Raw genomic sequence first — 23,178 nt, 5'->3', positions numbered from 1 at the left:
CAGGGTGTTCCTGCAAAAGAGGATTTGCACAAACTCAGACAATCGGGTTTGGGTTATAGTAAATAATGTCATGTCTCGAATGGGAATAATTTGGGTGGTCACTGTAAACTCATTAGAAAAAGGTGGCACAGTAAAAGACTGGTTCCAGAAGGTGGCAGCAATGCAACATTACAGATGCCGGCTGCCGTAAAACTCCATAAAGAAGAAAAAGAAGAAGTGAACTAACTCCAGAAGATGGCAGTAGTGCAACAGTAAATGCAAGGCAAGCTGCCGTTAACACCCAAAGAAGAATAAACTGGACTGACTCATAGTGATAGAGAAATAAGAGTGGGAGGCATTGAGCACACAGCCCATGGCATTACAGTCATAAGACCAGTGCTTTCTGTTCGCCTATAGTTCCTTTTTCTGTCTTTCACTCAGCACTGCGGATGTGGCGAGGCGAAACCGCAAACACTGCCATACTGATAGCTGCTGCTTGTGCTTACTTTGCGGCCTGCTGCGAGCAAACAGAAACAGCTAGAAGAAGGTCGGTTGACTCATCACCTCCTTAGTGACTTTATGCTGTTTAACTTTACAACGTTCGTTATTAGAAGGTAGGTCAGTTCAATATGTGTTAATTATTTAACGTTCTTGAGTGGGCAGACGGTTAAACCAAACTCCCATTTAAAAAAATGATGGTAGGGGCATTTTGTGAACATTTGTGAACTAAGTTCCACAGTTATTTAGTAATGGTTTTTATTTTGACAGATTTACCTGAACCAAAAGCCTTTGCTCGAGAGAATTAGTTCTAGAACTAGTCCAGCTAACGTTACGTATGTTAAATATTCTTAAAAGCCCTCGTGGTCCAACCGTTAACCAACGTGTTATTGTTTTTGCTTTATGTGAACAACAGGTCAGCTGAACAACTGAAATAACTATAACGCTTTTCTCAACATTTTAGAAAGTATCTGCGTCAGCTACATTTCTTGTATCATCTCCGTCAGTACAAAACCTTTCTGTGAAACAGTTGTGTGTAACGTTACTCACCATAGATCAGTGGTTGATTGATTGAAATCATCTCTACTTGAGTAAACGCCACACTGTAAGAATACCATGTTACAACTAAAAGTCCTGTATTTATGATTTTACTTCAGTAAAGGTATGGAAGTAGGCTATTTGTAGAAAACATTGTATGAACCAACACTGGACCATGTAAGAAAAAGAAAATGTTCTGCTGTGTGATGTTTTTCCCAATAAAGCTACTTGTTACATAAATGACAATTGTCATTTATCAGACAGATTTGTCCTATTGAATTATCGAAGCATGTGTGTGATATGTACCTCAGAAGATAACATTTTTTGCATATTTCTACTCCCTATTTTTTTTGCTGCATTAATACAGTAGCTGCATAGTATGGTATGTTAGTAGCCATTAAGCCCATGCCAGACATGACAAATTAAACAATGCAACATTATAAATTAGTTTAAATTAATTATACTTCAAATGACAGATTAGACTGCATCATCCATCCTCTCCTCTCTCTCTCTCTCTCCTGGCTCCACAGAATGTCCTCCGCTCTTCCCCGTCATGTCATCTGGGAGTCCGAGGGGCTGGTGGCCCACCTTAACCCCCGGCCCTGGACCTCGGGCTCTGTTATCCTGGAGCGCAGCACCCCTGGCAGCCTCGGAGGCAGCATCTTCCACCTGGAGAAGCAGGAGTTCTTATCCTGGCTGTTGGGGGCGAGAGCTGTTGCAGAGCTGCTGTGTGACAGGTTGGGGGTTAGGAGGTGTGCGCTGGTCAGCAGACCCCACAGAGACAGACCGGCTCAGGTGAGGGGTTCTTTGACCAGTTGATAGACTGATTGGCTGTACTGTGCATGGAAAGAGAGCCTTTAGAATTTAAAGGGTAACTACTGTTTTTTTTTTTTTTTTTAAATCTGGACCCCATTTCCCCATGCATTTGTGTCTAATAGACTAATGTGACCAAAAATCTTTGAATTTGGTCCAGTATTAAGCGAGATCGCAATGACGGGCCAGTGCAAACCGAGCTGCAATGTAACCTAATAATAGGGCAATTGTCCAGCCTTGCTTTTTTTTTGTGTGCTACTGACAGGCTGAGATTGTTAGTATAAGTGTCTGACAACATTATCGATCTCAGGATGTGACTTTTGTCCGAAGACAGTGGTGTGGAGAGAGGAATGCAACTCGAGTAAAAGGCGTTGAGAGAGAGAGAGAGAGAGAGAGAGAGAGAGAGAGAAAGTTTTGGAAAAGTCATGGAATTTTTTTTAACACAGCATAATAATATATGATTAATAAATGTATTTTCACGTCGTCTTCACCTCAACGTTCTATTCGGGGCGCGATATTATGAATCCCACTATGAACCACATAAATTGTCATTCAAGGGGAAAACTTTAACACAGATTTTTATTCTTATTGTATAATGTCGACTGAAAAGTATTGGTTAAAATGCCCAAAGAATATGTTGTCAGGAGTGAGACCTGTTGCTGCCAGATATCTGTGGTCTGGATGTGTCCAGTGATATATCTCAGACACAACGCTGTGTCACCACGTCTTTTTCTCGTCTCGCGTTCCTCTCTCCACACCACTGTCTTTGGACAAAAAGTCACGTCCTGAGATCGATAATGTTGTCAGACACTTATAGTAACACTCTGAGCCTGTCAGTAGCACACACACAAAAAAATCATTTGTATTGGACAAAAGGCAAGGCTCTACAATTGCCCCATTAAGTTACATTGCCGCTCGGTTGCCAATCAGAGTTTCAGTTAGAGCTGTGCAATATAGAGAAAATCAAATATCATGATTTTTTTGATTAAATACCTCGATATTGATATTGCGGCGATATTGTTGGGTTGACTTCAGGTGCTTTCACAAAATATTAACACTATGAGACTTTTCATAAATAATCATCAGTAATGTGGATATAATGACGAAGTGGGTAAAGGCAAATAATAGAACAGTTACAACAGTCTGGTAAATTCAGAAAATGACATCACTTGACTGTAAGCCTTTAAAACCAGGAAAAGACAACACTTGTGTTGTTGCGATATTACGATAGCCAAAATTTAAGACGATATCCAGCTTCATATATCGATATAATATCGATATATTGCCCAGCCCTAGTTTCAGTTACTAAATAGTACACATTTATTTTCATTTTCTACAGATCCGTGTCCTCCCTCTACATGGTCTGGATGCAGAGTGGCGCCCTCACCTGGCAGGAGAAGAGGAGCACAATGCCCACGACCCGGGCTACTGCACCTCGAAGACCGCTTGCCGATGGACTAACTCCAGCCTGACTGAAATCCAGACCAAGATTCGAGCCAAGCTCCCCATCCCTGACGCCCCGCCCGATCTGTCTTTCCTCGGGGACGATCCGGCTCACCCTGGCCTGTTTTCACGCATCGTTCGCGGGGAGGAGGAACAGTGGCGGGTGTGGGAGGACGAGGGTCATGTGGCTTTCCTCACTCCTTTCCCTAACTCCCCCGGCTTTACCGTGCTGGTCCCACGCAGACCGCTGACCTCTGATATTTTCCGACTAGAAAAAGAGGACTACGAGGGACTGGTGCTGGCAACCTGGGAGGCGTCGAGGCTTGTGCAGGAGGCGCTGGGCGCCTGGGGGATGGGGCTTATTTTTGAGGGCTTCGAGATTGACTACGCTCACGCCAAGTTGATACCACTGCTTCTAGCTTCGTCATCAGGCATTGGAAATGAGACCACTAAACCACGACCTCCGCAGTTTTACCCCACTTATCCTGGATATGTGACCTCAGAAGATGGACCTGAAGCCAGCCTGGAAAGTCTGAAGGAACTGCACGCTAAAATTACTCAGATTTAATGCTGTTACATATAGTTTGATTCCTACTCACTTGCTTAACTACTAGGGCTGCACAATTAATCGCAATTTTATCGAAATCACAACATGGACTAGTGCAATATCCAAATCGCAGGAGCGGTGCAAAATATGTGTCAAAGCGTTCTGAATGAAGTATTGTGGTACTGCAGAGACATCCCGGCCTAGAAATCCTATCTTACAGACTACAGAAAACATCTTTGTTTGGTAGAGATCCTCGCAAAAATCACACTATAATCACTTTATCTTTTTAAATTTTAATACTTTTTGTGAAAATGAGAGTAATGATACAAAAATGGTCATTCCCTCTGATATTGTGAAACGTATTGCAATTGCAATATCAGTCAAAATAATCGCAGTTAGATATTTTCCTCATATCGGGCAGCCCTACTAACTTCTAATAGTTTTAGCTGTGAAAGGAATTCCTCTTTGCTTATGAGTTAACAACAATTGTGTAACATAACGAAATGAAAGAGATGTGATATATCTTCCATAATATGATGGCATTGACATCATTTTTTTTACTGTCACATTCATTAATGTACCACAGTCTTGCCTTTGACTAATCATGACTGGACAGGGATGGGGCTTTGCACCAGCAAGAATGATCTGTAGGCATTAGATTAGATATCCAAAATTTGACACATTTATGAAAGATAAAGAAATCAAACATCTAATCATGGTTAAGCTGCATAACTTGCAAATTAGACCAGGTCTAAAGTAGGTAAATATTAATGTGCTTCTGTCAATTACGAAGGAAGTTTCAAGTGTAATAAACTGACTAAAAGCGGATGTTTTGTAAGGAGGCTGTATGTCCTGTTCTGGCTTAGAATATAATATCAGAAATAAGTGATTCCTTTACACATTCATACACTTATTTAGAATATACCAAATACACCCAATAGTTTGTGTATTTTAAATATTGAGCCATTTTTGTTAATTAATAATAGATAATAGAATTTAAAGTTCTGTTATTACAATCAAAATTTAAAAATGCAAAGATAAGTTCTTTCACACATACACGATGACAAACTCTTTAGGAAACATCTGTTTTTATTTATTTTATCAAAATAAAGACTTGTTGACATGTTTATCTCTGTCAGAGGTCATTAATCAATATTTGAAAATTTTACATATCCATTCTGAAGAAAGAAAAAGTCAGACATAAGTTGCATCATATTTTTTGACAATTCAACTAGTTACAATAGATTATTTTGAGAGTTGAAATGATATTTGTTAGTTTTTTAACTTTTATAAGTTGAGTCGTTACTTAAATCATGTAATAGTCATCACGCCGCACAGTTGTGTTCTTTTATTAATTACCTATTTACTTTGTTAACCACTTGCATAATCTGCATGCCCACTCATTACACTGTTACTAATTGGTCCCACAGTGCATTTCTGATTATGAGGCTTAATAAATGACTAATGCTAAGTGCATAATCAGTGCTCTGTAAACCAGGCGCTGCCCCAGGCCGTCATTAAAATGGTCTAAAAGAGGTGTACGTGTTAACAAGAGGGGGTTCTAGTTGCCATAGAAGAACCAACTCAACTCTCAAAGGAATAACCTACCTTAGTTCAAATTATTACCAGCCGCGACAGCAACACTGTGTGTGTGTGTGTGTCTGTGTCTGTGTGTGTGTCTGTGTGTGTGTGTGTGTGTGTGTGTGTGTGTGTGTGTGTGTTCTTGTTTAACTATATTCGTGGGGTCCAAAAACCGGGAATACAGTATACTTGTGGGGCCAAAATGCTGGACCCCACAACTTTAAAGGGCTGTTTGAGGGTTAAGACTTGGTTGTAGGATTAGGGTTAGAATTAGGTTAGGGTTAGGGTAAGGGTTAGGCATGTAGTTGTGATGGTTAAGGTTAGGGTAAGGGGCTAGGGAATGCATTATGTCAATGACAGGTCCCCACAAAGATAGTGAAACGCACTCTGTGTGTGCGTGTGTGTGGTCCTGGTGTGTGTGGTTGAAAATTGTATTTGCAATGAAAAATTAATAAAAACGGTTACACTTTACTTGAAGGTATCTACATAAGAGTGACATGACATTGTCATGAACGTGTCATAAACATAAAGAAGTCATAACGTTCATGACATAACGCTTCTGTCTATAAGTGTCATTCGGTTTTTGTCATGACAAGTTATGGTTAGGGTTAGAGTTAGGGTTCATGTGTCGTGTTCATGACAGTGTCATGAACACATGACACTGTCATAGAATGCTTACTCTTGGGGGACCTAGTTGAATTGTTGGGGCTTTATAAATTATAGAGTGTGGTCTAGACCTACTCTATCTGTAAAGTGTCTCGAGATAACTCTTGTTATGATTTGATACTATAAATAAAATTGAATTGAATTGAAATTATGTAGATACCTTCAAGTAAAGTGTTACCATAAAAACATTGTTTAGACATTTCCAAGACGGGGTTATTTTATGTTTAATGGAAGCTTGATCACACCTTGACATCGTGTGGCTTCTTAGAGAAACTCCCTCCACAGCACCTGCCGTCCACACGCTCCATCTTGGTGATGTAGAGGAGAGGCTCAACGCTGCTGCTCAGATCCATTATGGAGAACACGCTGATGCTGATCTGGCAGCGAAACGCCACGAAGGTGTAGTAGGACACGAAGGGCATGAGAGCTACGGGCGGCAGGTAGTTGGACATGATGATGGCCAGGATGATCAGCACCATCTTAAAGGCTTTCTTCTTTACCGGGTGCATCACCTCCTTTCCCGCCACACAACGTCTGAGGACCCAAATGACGGAGATGTTGCAGAAGAACATGACCGCAAAGGCAAAGAGGATGACACCGCTGAAGACCTCATTGACGCTCATGACTCCCAGGACGCACTTGGTGAGGCCGTAAGCCAGAATGAAGCCCCAGACCACCACAGAGATGCCAATGCGCATCTTATTGTCTCGAATACCAGTGAAGAGTACTGGGTGGACCACAGCCATGTAGCGATCCAGACAGATACACACCTGGAACAGCAGATCAGTGAAGAAATATCGGTAACACTTTACTTGAAGGTATCTGCATAAGAGTGACATGACACAGTCATAAACATTTATGACATAACGCTTCTTTTAGTAAGTGTCATTCGGTTTTTGTCATGACAAGTTATGGTTAGGGTTATGATTATGGTTAGAGTTAGGGTTAGGGTTCATGTGTCATGACTGTGTCATGACAGTGTCATGTCACTCTTATGTAGATACCTTCAATTAAAGTGTTAGCCAAGTTACAGTATACTTAATTTCATTTCCCTTGCTTAGCGAAGTCAAAATTACTGGACTATAATTTTAGTTGATGAAAAATTGAAGAAGCTTTTTAGATGACTTTTATGTTATGACCCCATTTCTTTCAAAGGAGATAGTGTTCTGCACTTAGGCGCACATTTTTTAAATACTCATACTCAACTAACTTAGTCCTGAAAATGTCCAGAGACAGAACGAAGTAAGTTTGAAGTTGTACTTTTGAGTGCCTCTGTCGGTCACAATGTGTCTAGTCTCGCTTTACCAGACCCTCCTCCAAAGCACGTGGGAGGAGGGTCTGGCTACTCCACACAGCATTCGGGGATGGGAGGAAAACGTGCTCTGGTTTATTGGCATTTCTTTAAACCAATCACAATCGTCTTGGTTGGTGGTAAGCACCGGAGAAAAGCTGTGGTGCCGCTGCAAAATAGGCTCAGGAAAGAACTTGTTTTGGTGGAACGTGTACGTTCAAAAGTTGTTTTAGTCGTGCAACAGAAAACTCAGATTGGACAGACAGTCTAACTAGCTGTCTGGATTTACCCTGCAGAGATCTGAGGAGCAGTTAACCATAGTCTTCATAAATCCACCGGAGTTTTAAATGCCAACACAAAGGAAGCCCAAGGCGACGGATATCCGGCCTAAATGAGCGAAATCCGGCCGATTTTCCGGTGGCAACGGAGCAATCCCGGAAGTGGAACGTCAAGGATATAGACTACAACGTGTCAGACTCGGCTACGAGCCAGCTCCTTTAAGTGGTCCATGAGAAAAATTAAAAATAACATTTTCTAACAGCAGAACAATTTTTTTATATTACTACTTTGGGATATGATCCAAATCTTACCATATAATTATCTTATTTCACAGACAAATAAGGTCATGAGGTTACGAGATTATACAATTTGAAGCAACCACAGTATTTTATATATTACCTAAAATAAACCAAACTAATGTATATGGGTTGACGTTATTATGAGCAAGGTAACATCCAAAATACAGTGCTGAACTTGCATTCGCCTTTGCTTTTGCCCAACTGTAGCTCTGTATTTCTGATCTTTCTGCATTAAAAGCAAACTATCTGATATCATGTATATGTATTAGAGCCTAGCCACATGTATTGAGCTGCACAGGACCCTGTACTATCACAGGCAACAGGTTAAGAAAGGCTGTTTTTACTGCCATTTTTAAATTGATGGTTCATAGAAGTCAAGTATTATACATTAGGCCTTTTTTTAGGATGCAGAAATGTATCACCCCATTTATCACTGCTCCGGTGTAAAGTATTACATACAAAAACTCACCAGAAAGAGTGGGGCTACATCCTTGATCCCATATGCGAACCTCTGAAAGTACCAAATGCGACTGTCATCCAGCAGCAGCCGGTTGACCATATCTACGGGCGTCATTAGGCAGAAGTAGGCGTCCAGGATGGCCAGGTTGAAGATAAAGATGTCAGAGGTGGACGCGTCACTTTTCCTGGTGGCGATCTGCCAGATGACCAGGATGTTACAGGGCGTCCCCACTGCCAGGTTGAACACCTTGACCCCAAAGTAGAAAATGAAGCCGTAAGGGGAAACGGCACACACTGGGAACTGGTACCATGGTGGAGGTCCACTGGGGCCACCAGGGGTGGTAGAGTTTTCATAGAAGTTGGTGGTGGGGTTCAGAGTGGTGTTGAACATTGTGGGGAAGAAGTGCCGATGGTGGAAGGAGAGGCTGGGATGCTATGAGAAAGAAAGGGGAGTAAAGGGTTAGTTTTGATTCTCCACATTTCATTTGTGTACATTTTGACCCCAAAAGTGTGCCATGTTTTAAAGTCTAAAATTTACAGTCAAAATCATAGCAACAATTATGCCCTTGCTTGTGATCTAAAAGTAATTTCCCAATTTTAATGCACCAAAATGGGGGTAGAATGGGTGGCAGTAGCGCGAGTAGAGAGTTGGGTTTTGGAACCGGAGGGTCACTGGTTCAAGTCCCCACATGGACCGAAGTATGGAGTGTGGATTGGCAGCTGGAGCACTGCCGAGGTGCTCTTGAGCAAGGCACCAGACCCCAACTGCTTGGGCACCTGTCCAGCAGTTGCAGCCCTGTCACTCTGACATCTCTCCATTTGTTTTGTGTATTTCTGTGTGATCTAATACAGAGTGAAAAAAAAGTAATTTCCCCATTCAATAAATAGTTTAAAAAAGGAATAAAATACAATGTATTTTACAGTCACGCATACATGCTACATAGAGAGGCCTACACAGCGGAACTAGAATATCACATCAACCCATCTTACCCTAACAGAGATAACAGTGTCCTGCAGCCCTGGTCTTCTGCACTTGCTGTAAAACTTTTCTGCATGTAGCACGAGCGGGGCCGAGGGCTTATAAACACGCTGCACAGGGACTGATGCCATTGCTGGATTGGGCCAGTCAGAAGGACAATGGCTATCTCTCCTCAATGTGGTGTCAAACCCAAGCTGTGATTGGGCAGTAATGCAAAATAGAGTTGCTGAGACATGTACAGTGATTGGACGGTTTGGATACGTACAAAGGGGCGTATTTAGGTTGAGTTAGACAGGGTTGGCATGATGTCCTAGAAGTAGGCTAGACGCATACATGCTGCAGGGGCAAAAATGTATGTCATATTCTCTCGTCATTGAGTAATCCATGCGTCAAGGGGACTCTGTCTTTGTCTTCAGGGCTCCCTGAGTGTTGAACTGAGGAATTTACTGTAGTGTTGTCATCTGTACCGTCCTTTAAATTTCCCTTTGGTGTGGCAAAGTGGTTGCGTTACTATGCATATTCCCAGTTGTTGCGTTATAAAGACATCAGCCTTATAGTTTCTCAAGCCGCTGGCCTGTGCATGACTTTTCATTTTTCTCATTTTATGGTTCATGTTAGGGCGTAAACGGGTAATCTGATCCCAGGTTCGTTTGCTATGGCTAATTTCTATCTACAGCAGCAGTGCAGCTGAACATTCATTCTCACTGATGCAATTGTACACTGTTTAGTAAACAGGTGATGCAAGGTAAGCATACATGAGAAATCTAACGCAAGGAGTTACTAATGTGGCCAGACTGTGTTGAGAAAAATCCTGCTGGGAATACAAGCTTGCAAAGTCACGACAAACACCCACCTAGTGTATATAAAGACTGCTGTGTGTTTTCATAACAGTTTTGATTACACAACCAACAATTTTGCACATGATCAGGTTACTGATAATGAGGAGTACTACTCAGCCGGTAAGAAGGGGTGTGGAGTTTGAAATATATGGGCATTTACTAGGCATACAGAGTCCAGTGAAGGATGCTATCAAGTTGCAATATGGGAAATGGATCCAGTCACTGAGCTTAACTATTACTGGGGATAAAAAGTCAGGATATCTTGGCCTTTGGTGCTTCGATTTATATATATATATATATATTTTATTTAATCTGTCTCACCCAAGTCACTTAACTTTATGTAAGTGCAACACAATATCATTGAGAACTCACACACACACACACACACACACACACACACACACACACACACTGATTCAACGACTGTGGCAACAGGTCAGAGCAGTCCGGCCTTCAGGCAGGATTGTCTGATTGGGGGGGGGGGGGGGTGCTTGTATGAATAGCTGTGGATGCGGGGAGGGGCCCATAGAGAATGCCTTTCTACAGGGCCCAGAATGTTGTGCTGTTGTGAGAAATTAGATTTACCTCTGGTGATACTATTGAAAAACATTGTGGTGGTAGTTATTGTACGTTTACTTGTCTGCAAACCTGGAATTCTTTCTTTTGTTTATATCTTTTTTTTTTTTAATAGAAAATATGGCAAAAGTAATGTTTGTGATCAAAGCTGATGAGCTAACATTAGAACCCAGCCAACTGGACTCTGAAATGTAATAACTTGTTTAGTATATTTTCATATTACCTGTTAACATGCTCTGCAAACAGCATGTTATCTCCATAAAGGTCACCAGGCAACATTCAAAACTAGGACTTTATATATATAACAATAAATGCAATGACAAAAATATATTACAATATTTTATTTAATAAATCAAACATTCAGTTGGGCTTACAAATAGGCAATTGGTAGTCAAATACTCTGGAGAACACCTCAGGCAGATTCTGACACATCAATCAGTTTAATTAAAAGAGAAAACAATTGGCAACAACGGTCATGTCTGAATGTATTGTTTAAGTTAGAGTAAATACATTATCAGATGTGTATGGAGAAGTTGAACCTGATTAACTGTGATGCATTTAACCATTGTCGTCAGTGTTGCTTGTAAATCTTCACACTAACAAGAATCTGAGAGGATTAAACTGCCTGTATTGGGTGTTCCAGAAAGAGCATGTATACACAAAGATACAGCTTCGAAACTGTACAGGCTGTTCATCATATTTCAAATATCAAATTAAATGTGTCGCCTCTTTTAGGTAATGAAAGTGAAAGAAATTGAAGTGTTTTTTTTTTTTCTCCAAATCTATGATACATTATACATTGTACTGTGTCCAGTAACACATATTTGACCCTAATCTGCATCTCAAAAGCCAAACAAGTTTGAATTCAATGTGGTTCTCAAACTTTTACACATCAAGGACCCCTAAACTGACACAAATTAGACCACAGACCCCGATCTGATAAGACTTTGTTCCAGGGTCCCCTACCTTTTTGCTTTTTATTACAGAAAGTGAATGAAACCCATGAGCAAAATAGTCATACAATCTGTCATTGTGTTACTTATGGATGAAATGATAGTGAAAATAGATTATTTGCAATTTTGTTGGGGAACCCCTTCAAGGACCCCTGGGGGTCCCCGGACCCCAATTTGAGAACCACTGTTTTACATAAAAGCGCTTTCACCAAGAGGAGGTTCTAAAGATTCGTAGGCGCTCATAATTTATGGTAACACATAATCAAGCATTAGAACTACATCAGTTCTTGTATTAACTACAATCACCAGTTTAAATACACAATGCAATGTGCACTTAGAGAATTATGTAGCCTGCAAAACATTATATCAAAATATAGAAATATATATAATAAATAATTTGTGATACCGAATTTGTTAGGATCCAAATCACAATTGTCTGAAAACACAGAAAGCCTTCTCTGTCTCTCTTTTCCTACATGTCCTTTAAGACTAGTACATATTTAAATGACGGATTTGACCTGGATTCTCCTCTAGTGCACTTCATAATTAGATAATAATAATTATAATATTCTCTCCACCATCTCAACAAACGCACAAAGAATACATGAGAAATGACTGAATGACACAGACGTACACAGTTTGTCCGTTGTTTGGAATCCAAGCAGCTACTCATTTATCAAATATGTTGTTATTAATTCATAACCCAGAATATTCCCATTCTACAAATGAAAAAAAAAAAAAAAAACCATTCTTTCTCATAAAAAATCTAAGTGTTATGTACAAGGAAGTAGAATGTCATGAAGTCAACATGACGTCTTTTCAAAGAGGTTAGAAAAAGAGGTCTTCAAGTATTCAAGTACCAGTAATAAAATCAAAACTGAGGAGTTAGAACTTGCTAAAAAGAGAAAACAAAAGAAACGTTACAAAGCTGCATATTTGATCTTTCGCTGGAGTATCAAATCAAACACAGATTTAAAATAACATTCACTGCTGCCCTCTGTACAGTTTCTACCAACTGTTCAAAGGATGGTACATCCCATCAGTCACGACATCAGCAACAAACAAATGCATTAAAAATGGCCTAACAGCTGTTTCAATCATCAATCATTCACAAACTAGATCTATATCTTGTAAAGATATTAAATATTGCAATTAATTATGTGGCCAAAAAAATTGACATATCATTGAAACATGTTTTTTTTTTTAAAAAAACAACAAAAAAAAACCCAACCTAATTAATGTCACTTTATCAAATGTGGTGAAGCTTTGAGGTGCAAGCTTGCAACCAGGGTCAGTGAAGTTCATTTAAAAATACTGTCTTTCCTATTCATTTGTCAGAGTACCATGAAGAAAGGAGCTTACACTCAACTGGTATAAAGTAATGTAACTTCAGTAAGGAGCTCCTGGTTAGGTTTGTGCGCTGCACTAATGCGAAGCAGAAAAAAACCTGATAAATAGTAATAATTAATACTAACAAAAGGTACAAAATTATTCCGTGGCACTCTCACATAACTGAAAGCATAAAGTTTCCAAAACTATTATGCTCCCAAATGGTTTTACTAGGTACTTTTTGGTTTTTAGAAACCCATTTTACATGTATTCAAAGCCAAGTGTGCACAAAAAAAAACCTCCTATGATTTCTGTCACTTTAACATTAAGCAATCCAAAACACGACACACAGGAATGACATTACTCAACGCTAAACATCTTTTCAGTAGCATTTGGTCCTGAACGCACCTCAGACCACAACACTGAATTCAACTTAAATAGAGTACATTGCAAATGTACTTTCTGATATGTTGGAATGAGCCGCCGCGGCCCGGTCAGTAAATAAGGCGTCCCTTCGCCGACTCTGCCTGGTGCAGAACACTGCTGCATCAATTTGAACAGGCACTAAGAGAAATGAACACATTACTTTCATTCTAGCCAACTTACACTGGGCTGCCTGTTATGTAGCATATTGATTTTTTCGAATTTTACTGATCACTTTTAAAGAAGTGGAGCCTTGCTCCAAATTATATCAAGGATTTATTGACCCCCTATATGCCTGGGCTGGGTTTTATCATCCCTCCATCCCTCCAATTTTAAATATTTTTTACCTTTATTCTATCCTTCTGTGTTTTTAGGATCACTCTGTTGCTTGTATTTTATTCTATGGTCGTTGTATTGTTGTTTATGTTGTTTTTTCTTCTGAAAAACAATTTTGTAACCTGAAGAAAATTGATATATATAATGAATTATAATGTGGAGGCGATCTGTCCGTGCACACGGAAGCGATAGAGGCACGTGTATTCAACATGTCCCCAGTTACTGAGGACACGCAGCTCCACAACTCGATACACCACGTCACTGGGCTTCTGCATGAAGGGGAGACAGAAGAATGAAAAAGGAAAGATAGAAAATGTAAGAGAGTAGAGGAAAGATAAAGATAAAAAAAAAAAAAAAACAGAAGTCAGATTATTTGCATTTTCAGTGTCAGCTTACGCTAACCTCATACTTTTCATATAGAACAGGAAATAGTTAGGTCTTTATGTCAACTCACAGGCAGCTTGAATGTTTGCGTAGGCTCTCCATTTACATCGTAAGTGAATGTCCCCAGCAGTGTTCCTTCTTCTGTGTCATTTCTCATTCCCTAGGAAAGAGAAAACAAAATCACAACTATCAGAGCGGTCAGCGTAGACTTTTCCGAATCAGAATTGGTAAGCTGCTCCGTGTGACTTTTGTTCTCGTTCCTGAGGTTTCATCACAGAGTGACAGGACTTGTGAAATGAAGGAAAATAAAGGATGACCAACAGACTTCCAGTCAGAATTAATTATCATGACTAAAACAAAAATCAGTCTCTGAAAACTTCTCAAAATTACAAATTTTGGTAACACTTTACTTGAAGGTATCTACATAAGAGTGACATGACACAGTCATGACACATGAACCCTAACTGTAACCCTAACCCTAACTTGTCATGACAAAAACCGAATGACACTTAATAAAAGAAGCATTATGTCATAGACGTTTATGACTTGTTTATAATGTTTATGACACGTTCATGACAGTGTCATGTCACTCTTATGTAGATACTTTCAAGTGAAGTGTAACCCACATTTCTTTTAATAACTACTGTAAAATACAGCTCCATTAAGCAGGCTACAGGCTGTGTTCTACATAAGCTGATGTCCAAAATTTCCCCACCTTTATTGGCCAATACTCATAGATTTTTTGCAAGTCTTTTTTATGATGCAAATGCCAAATAAGCACAGCTTTACCAAAATGCTCATGTTGAAGTAATTGTTTTTAAATAACTTTTATTTCTAAATGCCAAATCCACAATCATCCAAACTTTGTAAGCAGTCATAGTTGGACTGATAACAATGACTTTTTAAAGCTGCTATCATCTACTGAAAAAAAAAATATTTCAACTTTGTATTGCTATCTGTCAATCCAACAGTGTTCAGGCAGTTTCGGTAGGTTTGGGTTGGCTAATGTTTAGTCAGAATATTCCAGAGCACAGAGACATGCAATCCAGCAAATCACTTTTTAAGCAACAGCAGCCATGGGCTGAGATGGGGAGCACTCACATAGACTTCAAAGTCTTTGGGGGAGGAGTCGATGCGGCCGGTGGGGGAGTTGTAGCGCGGTAGATGGTCCAGCGTCACATGAGTTATAGTGATGGGGTGAGACAGAGAGATGACAAGAGTCCCCTCGACACCGTGGAAGGCCCAACATTTCCCTGGGAGCAGCACCGGGTAGCCCTGGGAGGGGAGGAGGAGAGGGCGCTGTTAGCATCTGGCCATGTGGTCAAAACTGTACAGTCATCGAGAGAGAGAAGAGCGGAGGAGTCGAAGAGAAAAGACAGAAGGAGGGACAGAACGGTCTTCAGAAGATAGAAGAGAGAGGAAGATATTGGATGATAAGTTGTTTTGGGGGGGGAAATAGACAAGATTCGAGATGACAGGAAAGAGGGAGGAGGCAAAGTTAGAAGAAAAAAAATGACAGAGAGAACTTAATAACACCTGAATAACAGTGCGTGGGCTTTCAGACGGGTACCACAGAGGGAATCCAAACAGGGTCACACATGCTGAACGAATACGATAGGTCTCTGAACACCTGGTACTGATCACACTGGCACCTGCAAACACACACACACACACACACACACACACACACATTGAAAAATAAAGACTTTGAAGCAACTTTGTTGAATCTTTGTTAATTACATGAAAGTATGAATCTGTGATCTTTTCTCCACAATTAGACCCACCTGTAATCAAAAGCAATACCATTTTTGATTAAACCATTAAAACTAAATGATATTGTGTGAAGAAACCAATGAACAAATACATACATAAGCATTTCTTTTACTTGTTTTCCCAGCCACCATATTGATTTGGTAAATAAAGCCAAGTGAAAGTTCCCAACCTTGCGTCTCCAATGCAAAGTCGGCCATTTTGTCAGCCATGGGACGTCCACAGTCGGAGGAAGCTCCTTTGTCACCAAGCCTGATAGCATCCTGCTCCTGAGTCACATACAGTACAGACGATAAGTGTGTGCGGACCAAGTCATACACATCAACATATGCCAAGATACAGACACGCACGTAAACATTCAGAAGTCTAATCAAAACAAATGGATACCACCGCATGGCAATGACAGATTTTCTTGTACTGTGATTATATTAATGTGTGTTGTGGAGTCGTTAAGTGGTCTTGAAAATTGTCTACAGTATCTATCCCTCCATAGCCTGACAAGCCAGACCCACATCAAGATGTTGGCTCTGGGAACTCACCATTGGCAATCCGAGGGGCGGGATAAACGGTTGTCTTTCAAATTCCCTCTGCACGCAATAGGATAGCGCTAACCAGAGCAACGCTAGTTGATAGATTAAACTTTTTGCCGTATCCGATCGGCAAAACTCCGAACACATCTTCCTTTTTTAAGAATGACTTCAGTGCCAAGAAAAGCTTAACTCCAAGTCTACCAGAGTCACGGCCAAAGCAGCAGCAGCCATCTTCTTTATTTTCAAGTAGCAGGGAATTCACGCGGAACCATTCCAACTCTGCCGTCATTATGTTACATGTTGTACACGATGCGATTGGCCTGACTAGAGTTTGGTTTTTCCAGCTCGCAAGCCAACGGGAGAGTTGCTAGACAACCCTGGCTCGCAAATTACATTTGCTGCCTCTAGGGTGCGTCTAGATTTCTAGGCTAATCCCTCCACTCACCTTGATGCGCTCAGTGAGCCACTCCTCCATGGCCTGTTGGAGATCTGGGGTGAGATGGTTTTGGACGGGGGTGGCGCTGGTCTCAGGACAGGGGGCAGGAGGAGGCATCAGCTGGATGGACGACCACTCCTGGGACAACTACAAGAAACATTTATTATAGCCACACAATCTTAAGGAAACAGGTTAGGTTGGAAGATAACATGAACAAACCACAGGATTAATACATAGCTCTGTCTTTCCTTACCAGGGTTTTCCCTACCATTATAAGGCTTAGGTGCAGCACCCAAGCCGTTTTGGGCAGCACCTAAGCTAAATGAATGCAAAATCAATGTGAGAATCAAAGCTGTCTAAATGAATTTTCTCAGATCTAATGAATGTAGTTGGTCGACTTCTTTAGTATTGTTTGTCTTTAAGCTTTCTGAGCGTTATTTATTTATTGTCTGCTCTAGCGTTTCCATTGTTTTAGACACAGATACAGAAATAATAATGGCCCAAAATAATCTGAAATTGCATGTTTTTGATTAAAAAAATGTCACATTTTCTTGAGGAAGGACCTCTAAACCCGCAGTCAAATATGTGCACTTAAAGGAACACGGCGACTTATTGGGACGTTAGCTTATTCACCGTAACCCCCAGAGTTAGACAAGTCGATACACACCCTTCTCATCTCCGCTAGCGCTGGGGGCGTCAGACAGAGTTACAACACGTAACTCTGTCTGACGCCCCCAGCGCTAGCTTAGCCTAGCACAGATCCTGGAGGTAACCGGCTCCAACTAGCCTACTGCTCCGAATAAGTGACAAAATAACACCAACATGTTCCTATTTACATGTTGTGATTTGTATAGTCACAGGGTGTACAAATAACAAGGTCATATGAGACGCAGCCATCTTCTAACCATATACATACTGGGAACTATATTCTCAGAAAGGCGAAGCACTGCTACTTCTGCTACTTGGGCGGAGTGATTTGCTAGCAGCACCTGAAGCCCTGTGGTGAGGAGCAGAGAGTTCGCCTGGAGTTCACTCATAGAGTCAACAGTTACTAGATAGTAAAAGCATAGTGACCTTGTTATTTGTACACCCTGTGACTATACAAATCACAACATGTAAACAGGAACATGTTGGCGTTATTTTGTCACTTATTCGGCGCAGTAGGCTAGTTGGAACCGGTTACCTCCAGGATCTGTGCTAGGCTTAGCTAGCGCTAACAGACAGAGTAACAACATGCACGGAGATGAGAAGGGTATGTATCGACTTGTCTAACTCTGGGGTTTACGGTGAATGAGCTAAAGTTCCTTTAAGTCTTCCACAAACTTAGGGAAAACACTGCTTACATAAATCTTGAGTCTATCAGTTGTGTACATCTCTACCAGCGCTGTTACCTTTGCATTCTGGGACTCTAAAGCTTGGATCCTGAGTCTGAGGCTGGCAGCGGCCGAGTGGCTGTCTGTCTGGTAATCCACCATTTGCCTGCCCAACCCAGAAACCTCCTGCTCCAGACGCAGCCGACTCTCCGAGTCCACAACCTCAAGCTTGGCTTTCACATCCTGCATGTCCAGATGTAGTCTCTCCTTCATCTGATAGAGAATGATATGACAGGGCTTATGGTGAGATTGGAGGAAAAAGTGTTGGGCAGTGTCAGGGAAGGTGAGTATCGTTCAAATCAGTCTAGAGGCTCCGTGCTGTGAGACTGGTCATGACTGTTTTCCCAAGATGGCGCCTGCACGTATACGTGAACGGTACTGTCTTTATAAACTATCTTTTTAATAAACTGTCTGTACACTTACAAAGTTCTCAACGCTTCGGCGATTTCTTTTTACTTTACCCGTGCCCCGACGACTGAATGGTTTTCTATCAAATTACATGGAGAGATATAGCTCGGACCATGAGCTATTGATAAATTAATTTATTAGATTTTATGTCGAGATCATTACCAAAATCAGATCCTTTCTTGTGTTACCCGAAAACTAAAACAAATTTGCATTTCAAACATTTAAAAGTACCAAAGTCCAGATTAGGGCTGCAGAATATTAGGAAAATATCTAAATGGGATTATTTTGACTGTTATTGTGATTGCGATATGATTCACAATATTGGAGGAAATGATCATTTTTATATCATTAATATGATTTGAATTCATAAATATTCAAATTAAAGAAATTAAAATGATTGTAGTGTGATTTTTTTGCGAGGATTGGTACCAAACAAAGATCTTTTCTTCAGTCTGTAATACCTAATTCAGAATGGTTTGACACATATTTTGCGTTTAACAAATAATGGACCCCCTCCCCACCCCCTGCGATATCAATACTGCACTAGTCCATATTGTGATTTCGATAAAATTGCGATTAATTATGCAGCCCTATTCCAGAAAACTGCTACTTCCAGCGAGTGAGATACATGAAAGCTGCAAAATCATGCAGACAATCTGCCTGTATTCTCTGCAGTTCCTCTTCAACACCACTAGATGTAACTCTAGGACAGCTGGGGTTTGACCCTTTTGTTACTCCCAGTCTGGCTTCCAGGTCTCACCAGGCAGGATTTTTCACCATACACAGTTTGTTAGCTACAAGAAGAAAGGAATGAGAGAAGACATGGAGCATAACAGGGAAAGACACAGGCAGTCACAGAGAGCGAGATTCCCTCACCTGAGAGAGAATGTGTTGCTGCTTCAGCTGCTGCTCCTCCTGCAACAAACACAGATACAGGTTACACTCCAAAAACAAAGTAAAGCTGGTGGAGCAGCAGCCAGTTTATCTGTGTTTTAAGCCCCCAACGTCTAAGGCACTAGGATTAGGCAATGGTTAGGGTTATGGTTAGGTGCCTTGAAGTCGATTAGGCAATGGTTATGGTTAGGATTAGGGTTAGGTGCCTTGAAGTCAACGGTCGCAGCGCTGCCTGGAAGGAAACGTTGGGGGCTTCAAACACCATTGAGCGTGGAGCTACCACATCACACTTTTGAATTTGCATATGAATGGTGTCTTACCAAAAGACGTTGCATCTTTGCTTCTACAGCAGCAGACACAACGGCTGAATCCTAGAGGGAAAAAAGGACTCTTTTAAATTCTATTAAAGTCAAAAAAGACCCCCCGTTTTTCATGCCAACAACAGGGGCGGGGCTAGAAGGGGGGGGACGGGCTGGCAACCCCCCCTCAGATCAATTAATGTTTCCATGATGACTATCCAAAATTCTGATACCATGTAACCAACACTGGAATTGTTTCTTTTTTCGTTTTCTAGGCAGACTGAGCCTATACAACATGTGTATTGTATTCAGATATACTGTACAATTTTTTCAAAATGAAAACAAGTGAAACTAATAATGAATGTGATGTTTTATTCAGCAGAATTACATTGTGTTGGTCTATCCTATCGAATATTTCCTATATTTCTAAGCAGATTTTCAATGCAGCCCCTCCTGACTGATTATTGGTCCCCCCCTGTGCCACCCCACTTAAAAAATCCTGGAATCGCCCCTGGCCAACAACCCCAAAATAAATGGGCGTTTGTCATTTTAATTTAATTTGCAAAAGATCCGTTTCTCACCAAGAATTGTTGTATCCTCGCCTCTACAGCAGCAGACACAACGGCTGGATCCTAGAGGGAGAAAAAGAACTTTCAACAATCGCGGTAACAAAAAGACCCCAATTTTTCATGCCATCAACACCTAAATAAATATGTGTTTTTCACAAGGAACTCCATGTAAGAAACTTTTTAGTTATTTATGATTTTGTGCCCTATTGTAGTCGTCCTTTTATATTCTGACAGTATGCTTTCAGTATATATACCAAGTTGGGGTCATAACAGTTCCTTGTGCATTTGTGAGCTTTTAAATCTTTTAAAAGATTGCTTAAGGTTCCTAGGCTTCTTTTGACCTCCTAAAGGAGTGGCCAACAAGTCTGACACCTGTAAACCAAAAAGAAGATGTACACGTCCTTGTCGTCTTACTGAATTCTTTTAGTTACCAGTTCTCTGCAGTCTATTAATTCTGCTTTGTATTCTAGCACAATCTTACAGTTTTACAGTTTCAATTATGTCCTCGTATTACATTTGTGTGCCAGGAAATAAATACTACATTGTTCATGTACAGCCCTGTAAAATGTAAATGAAGAAATGGACACAACATGCACACAACAGGAAATCATTCTGAGGACCTGAATTCCTTAGTAGCTAAGTTAAAGTTACTTGAAGAGGCTGGGAAACATTTGCAATTACCAGTTATCAATCAATCAATAGCCACCACCCACTCATCCAATGCCAATCAATTTCAATTTAAAACACACACACACACACACAAACACACACACACACACACACACACACACACACACACACACACACACACACTGAGATGAAGGTTATCTGTCCTACCACCACGGGTGTAGAATGTATGATGTTGGATTGAGGAGGAGGAGTGGCAGGGGAAACAGGTTGACTCTTGGCTTTAGTTTGTGACAGGGTCTTTGTGACAGCCATGCGAGAGATGAGCGAGGTCAACAGAGGAAGGAGGAACCAAATACCTGGAGAAAATAGGAGGAATGGTGCCTTAAGAACAGCATTTGCAAACAGAGACACAAAAAAAGTCAACATCATCTGACTCCATGAACCTTCTAGGATCAAAGTCCCTGAAACTTATAATGACTCACATCTACTGTGACTCATTCAATCACACTGAGGAGGGGATGTGTGAGGGGGGGGGGAGGGGGGGGAATCGACACACAGCAGTGCTGCTGTGCAAGTCATACACACATAACCTGCAATCTCTGCTAACCAATTACCTGGGGGAAAACCCCTGAGTACTACAAATGTAAGATGTATTTAGGAAAGTAAGTCCTGTAGAAATTACATCATAATATACAGAGCAATCGTCAAAACATAAGAAAACTAAGAAAATTCTTTTAATTTGTGAGCATCACATCAAACATAGTGTAATCAATGAGTTTTTCTTAAAGTGATCTTAAAAAAATTAACTTATTTTTACCTTTAAATAACTTTTTTATTTTATTTTTATTGTCTCATTCAGGAAACATGGAAAGCTACAGTAGACTTCAACATTTAAGGCACAGCAGCATAACTGAACACTATGTCCCAGGGGATGATGAGGTGTCTCCGAGTTGTGATTCAAAAATTTGCCAGATGACATGCAAACCTGAATCTGTAAAATGTTAAGCCACTTACATAAAAGTACGATGAGGAGGAGGAGGAGAAAAAGACCACAAGCCTTCTTCATGCGACTGCTGACTGAAGTATTAGCTGCAGGGACACGGAAAAAAAGTTGGTTTACAGGGATTTCCAAATCACATGCAACGATTGTGAAAACACAAACCTACTGGCACGTGAAAGCAGTATGTACGCGGACACTGTACAAATCCACTTAACAATGCTAGAAAAACAAGCATAAGAATGTACATACTAAACACGTGTTAGTACATGTGCAAAAATACAGTCAAGACTAACTGAAACACAGACAGCAAAACCATACCCAAAGTTGTCAGATGCATTATTTTTGACTGTAATGCAGCGGCCATCAATGAGACTGAGTCTGCACAAAACAAAGGAAACAGTGAGATTATTATAAAGACATGCGGAGCAGTGGCGGCGCCAGAGATTTGCTTTTGCTGGTGCTGTGGGGTTTGCTCGACGTTTCGGTGAGGGTGCTCTGAAATTTAGACTTCCCATTGACACACATAGCCTACGCACCCACCTCCGCCAAGGGGGAGGCTACTGAGCGAGCGAACGAGAGGGAGAGAGGGATTTATGTTTGGAATTAAGGTCAAAAGTTTAATGTGTGCTGCGCCCGTTGGCCGAATACGATCACTTGTTTTGGCTTTATGTTTTTCTTCTAAAAAATAATCACAGTGTTTACACATTAACAATTATTTTTTTTTTTTATAAACCACAGCAATTTCTTGGGGGTGCTAAGGGAATCCTAGGGGTAGCTACAGCACCCCCAAGCCCCTCCCTGGCTCCGCCAATGATGCAGAGACACACACACACACACACACACGCAAACACACACACACACACACACACACACACACACACACACACACACACACACACACACACAAGTTCTCACCCATTAGACCAAAGAAGGCACTGCTGACTCTGCTCATGTATCCAATACTGGGAGCCCCACTATTACTGCTGATTCTACTGGTACTGCTGCTGGCTGTGGGCTTCCTGTGAGGGCCCTCGGAGGATGAGTACCCTGAGCTGTCC

General features: G+C 40.9%; 3 protein-coding genes across 11 annotated transcripts in view; 1 reads left to right on the top strand and 2 right to left on the bottom strand.

Annotated features, from left to right (window-relative positions):
• Positions 1 to 296: 296 nt before the first annotated feature.
• Positions 297 to 4,944, top strand: LOC116042992. Of its 2 annotated transcripts, XM_031289480.2 has the most exons (5): positions 297 to 526; positions 591 to 593; positions 1,545 to 1,809; positions 3,167 to 3,873; positions 4,244 to 4,944. In XM_031289480.2, exons 1-4 carry the CDS (start codon positions 429 to 431, stop codon positions 3,836 to 3,838), a joined length of 1,038 nt encoding a protein of 345 aa, XP_031145340.1. In that variant the 5' UTR covers positions 297 to 428; the 3' UTR covers positions 3,839 to 3,873; positions 4,244 to 4,944. The 2 variants fall into 2 exon arrangements, with proteins under 2 accessions (XP_031145340.1, XP_031145341.1); XM_031289481.2 differs by lacking the exon at positions 591 to 593.
• Positions 4,945 to 6,250: 1,306 nt separating this feature from the next.
• Positions 6,251 to 10,513, bottom strand: LOC116042976 (G-protein coupled receptor 4). Its single transcript, XM_031289460.2, has 3 exons — positions 9,383 to 10,513; positions 8,403 to 8,825; positions 6,251 to 6,834 (listed from the first exon to the last, which is right to left on the bottom strand). The coding sequence occupies exons 1-3, from the start codon at positions 9,500 to 9,502 to the stop codon at positions 6,304 to 6,306; spliced, it is 1,074 nt and encodes a 357-aa protein (XP_031145320.2). The 5' UTR covers positions 9,503 to 10,513; the 3' UTR covers positions 6,251 to 6,303.
• Positions 10,514 to 11,115: 602 nt separating this feature from the next.
• Positions 11,116 to 23,178, bottom strand: part of LOC116042774 — a 22,453-nt gene continuing 10,390 nt past the window's right edge. For all 8 annotated transcript variants that reach the window (XM_031289131.2, XM_031289130.2, XM_031289135.2 and 5 more), the window contains 14 exons: positions 23,036 to 23,178; positions 22,439 to 22,498; positions 22,135 to 22,209; positions 21,328 to 21,476; positions 20,503 to 20,553; positions 19,943 to 19,993; positions 19,605 to 19,643; positions 18,339 to 18,533; positions 16,957 to 17,094; positions 16,154 to 16,250; positions 15,748 to 15,863; positions 15,313 to 15,486; positions 14,282 to 14,371; positions 11,116 to 14,096 (listed from right to left, as the gene is read on the bottom strand). The exon at positions 23,036 to 23,178 is cut by the window's right edge and continues 235 nt beyond it. In XM_031289131.2, the coding sequence (XP_031144991.1) occupies positions 13,977 to 14,096; positions 14,282 to 14,371; positions 15,313 to 15,486; positions 15,748 to 15,863; positions 16,154 to 16,250; positions 16,957 to 17,094; positions 18,339 to 18,533; positions 19,605 to 19,643; positions 19,943 to 19,993; positions 20,503 to 20,553; positions 21,328 to 21,476; positions 22,135 to 22,209; positions 22,439 to 22,498; positions 23,036 to 23,178 (1,498 nt within the window). In that variant the 3' untranslated portion in view covers positions 11,116 to 13,976. The remainder of the gene's footprint in view (positions 14,097 to 14,281; positions 14,372 to 15,312; positions 15,487 to 15,747; positions 15,864 to 16,153; positions 16,251 to 16,956; positions 17,095 to 18,338; positions 18,534 to 19,604; positions 19,644 to 19,942; positions 19,994 to 20,502; positions 20,554 to 21,327; positions 21,477 to 22,134; positions 22,210 to 22,438; positions 22,499 to 23,035) is intronic.

Source organism: Sander lucioperca, chromosome 4 (assembly GCF_008315115.2).
Source record: "Sander lucioperca isolate FBNREF2018 chromosome 4, SLUC_FBN_1.2, whole genome shotgun sequence".
In the NCBI taxonomy this organism is placed as follows: domain Eukaryota; kingdom Metazoa; phylum Chordata; class Actinopteri; order Perciformes; family Percidae; genus Sander; species Sander lucioperca.
The sequence above is the reverse complement of the archived record's forward strand: the minus strand, read 5'-3'. Positions and strand labels throughout refer to the sequence as shown.

Coding starts and splice junctions, on each gene's coding strand:
- LOC116042992 (XM_031289480.2), top strand. CDS start 429: ATGTGGCGAGGCGAAACCGCAAACACTGCCATACTGATAGCTGCTGCT. Junction 1,810..3,166: donor ACAGAGACAGACCGGCTCAG/GTGAGGGGTTCT, acceptor CATTTTCTACAG/ATCCGTGTCCTCCCTCTACA.
- LOC116042976 (XM_031289460.2), bottom strand. CDS start 9,502: ATGGCATCAGTCCCTGTGCAGCGTGTTTATAAGCCCTCGGCCCCGCTC. Junction 8,826..9,382: donor ACACTGTTATCTCTGTTAGG/GTAAGATGGGTT, acceptor TCTTTCTCATAG/CATCCCAGCCTCTCCTTCCA. Junction 6,835..8,402: donor ATGTAGCCCCACTCTTTCTG/GTGAGTTTTTGT, acceptor CTGCTGTTCCAG/GTGTGTATCTGTCTGGATCG.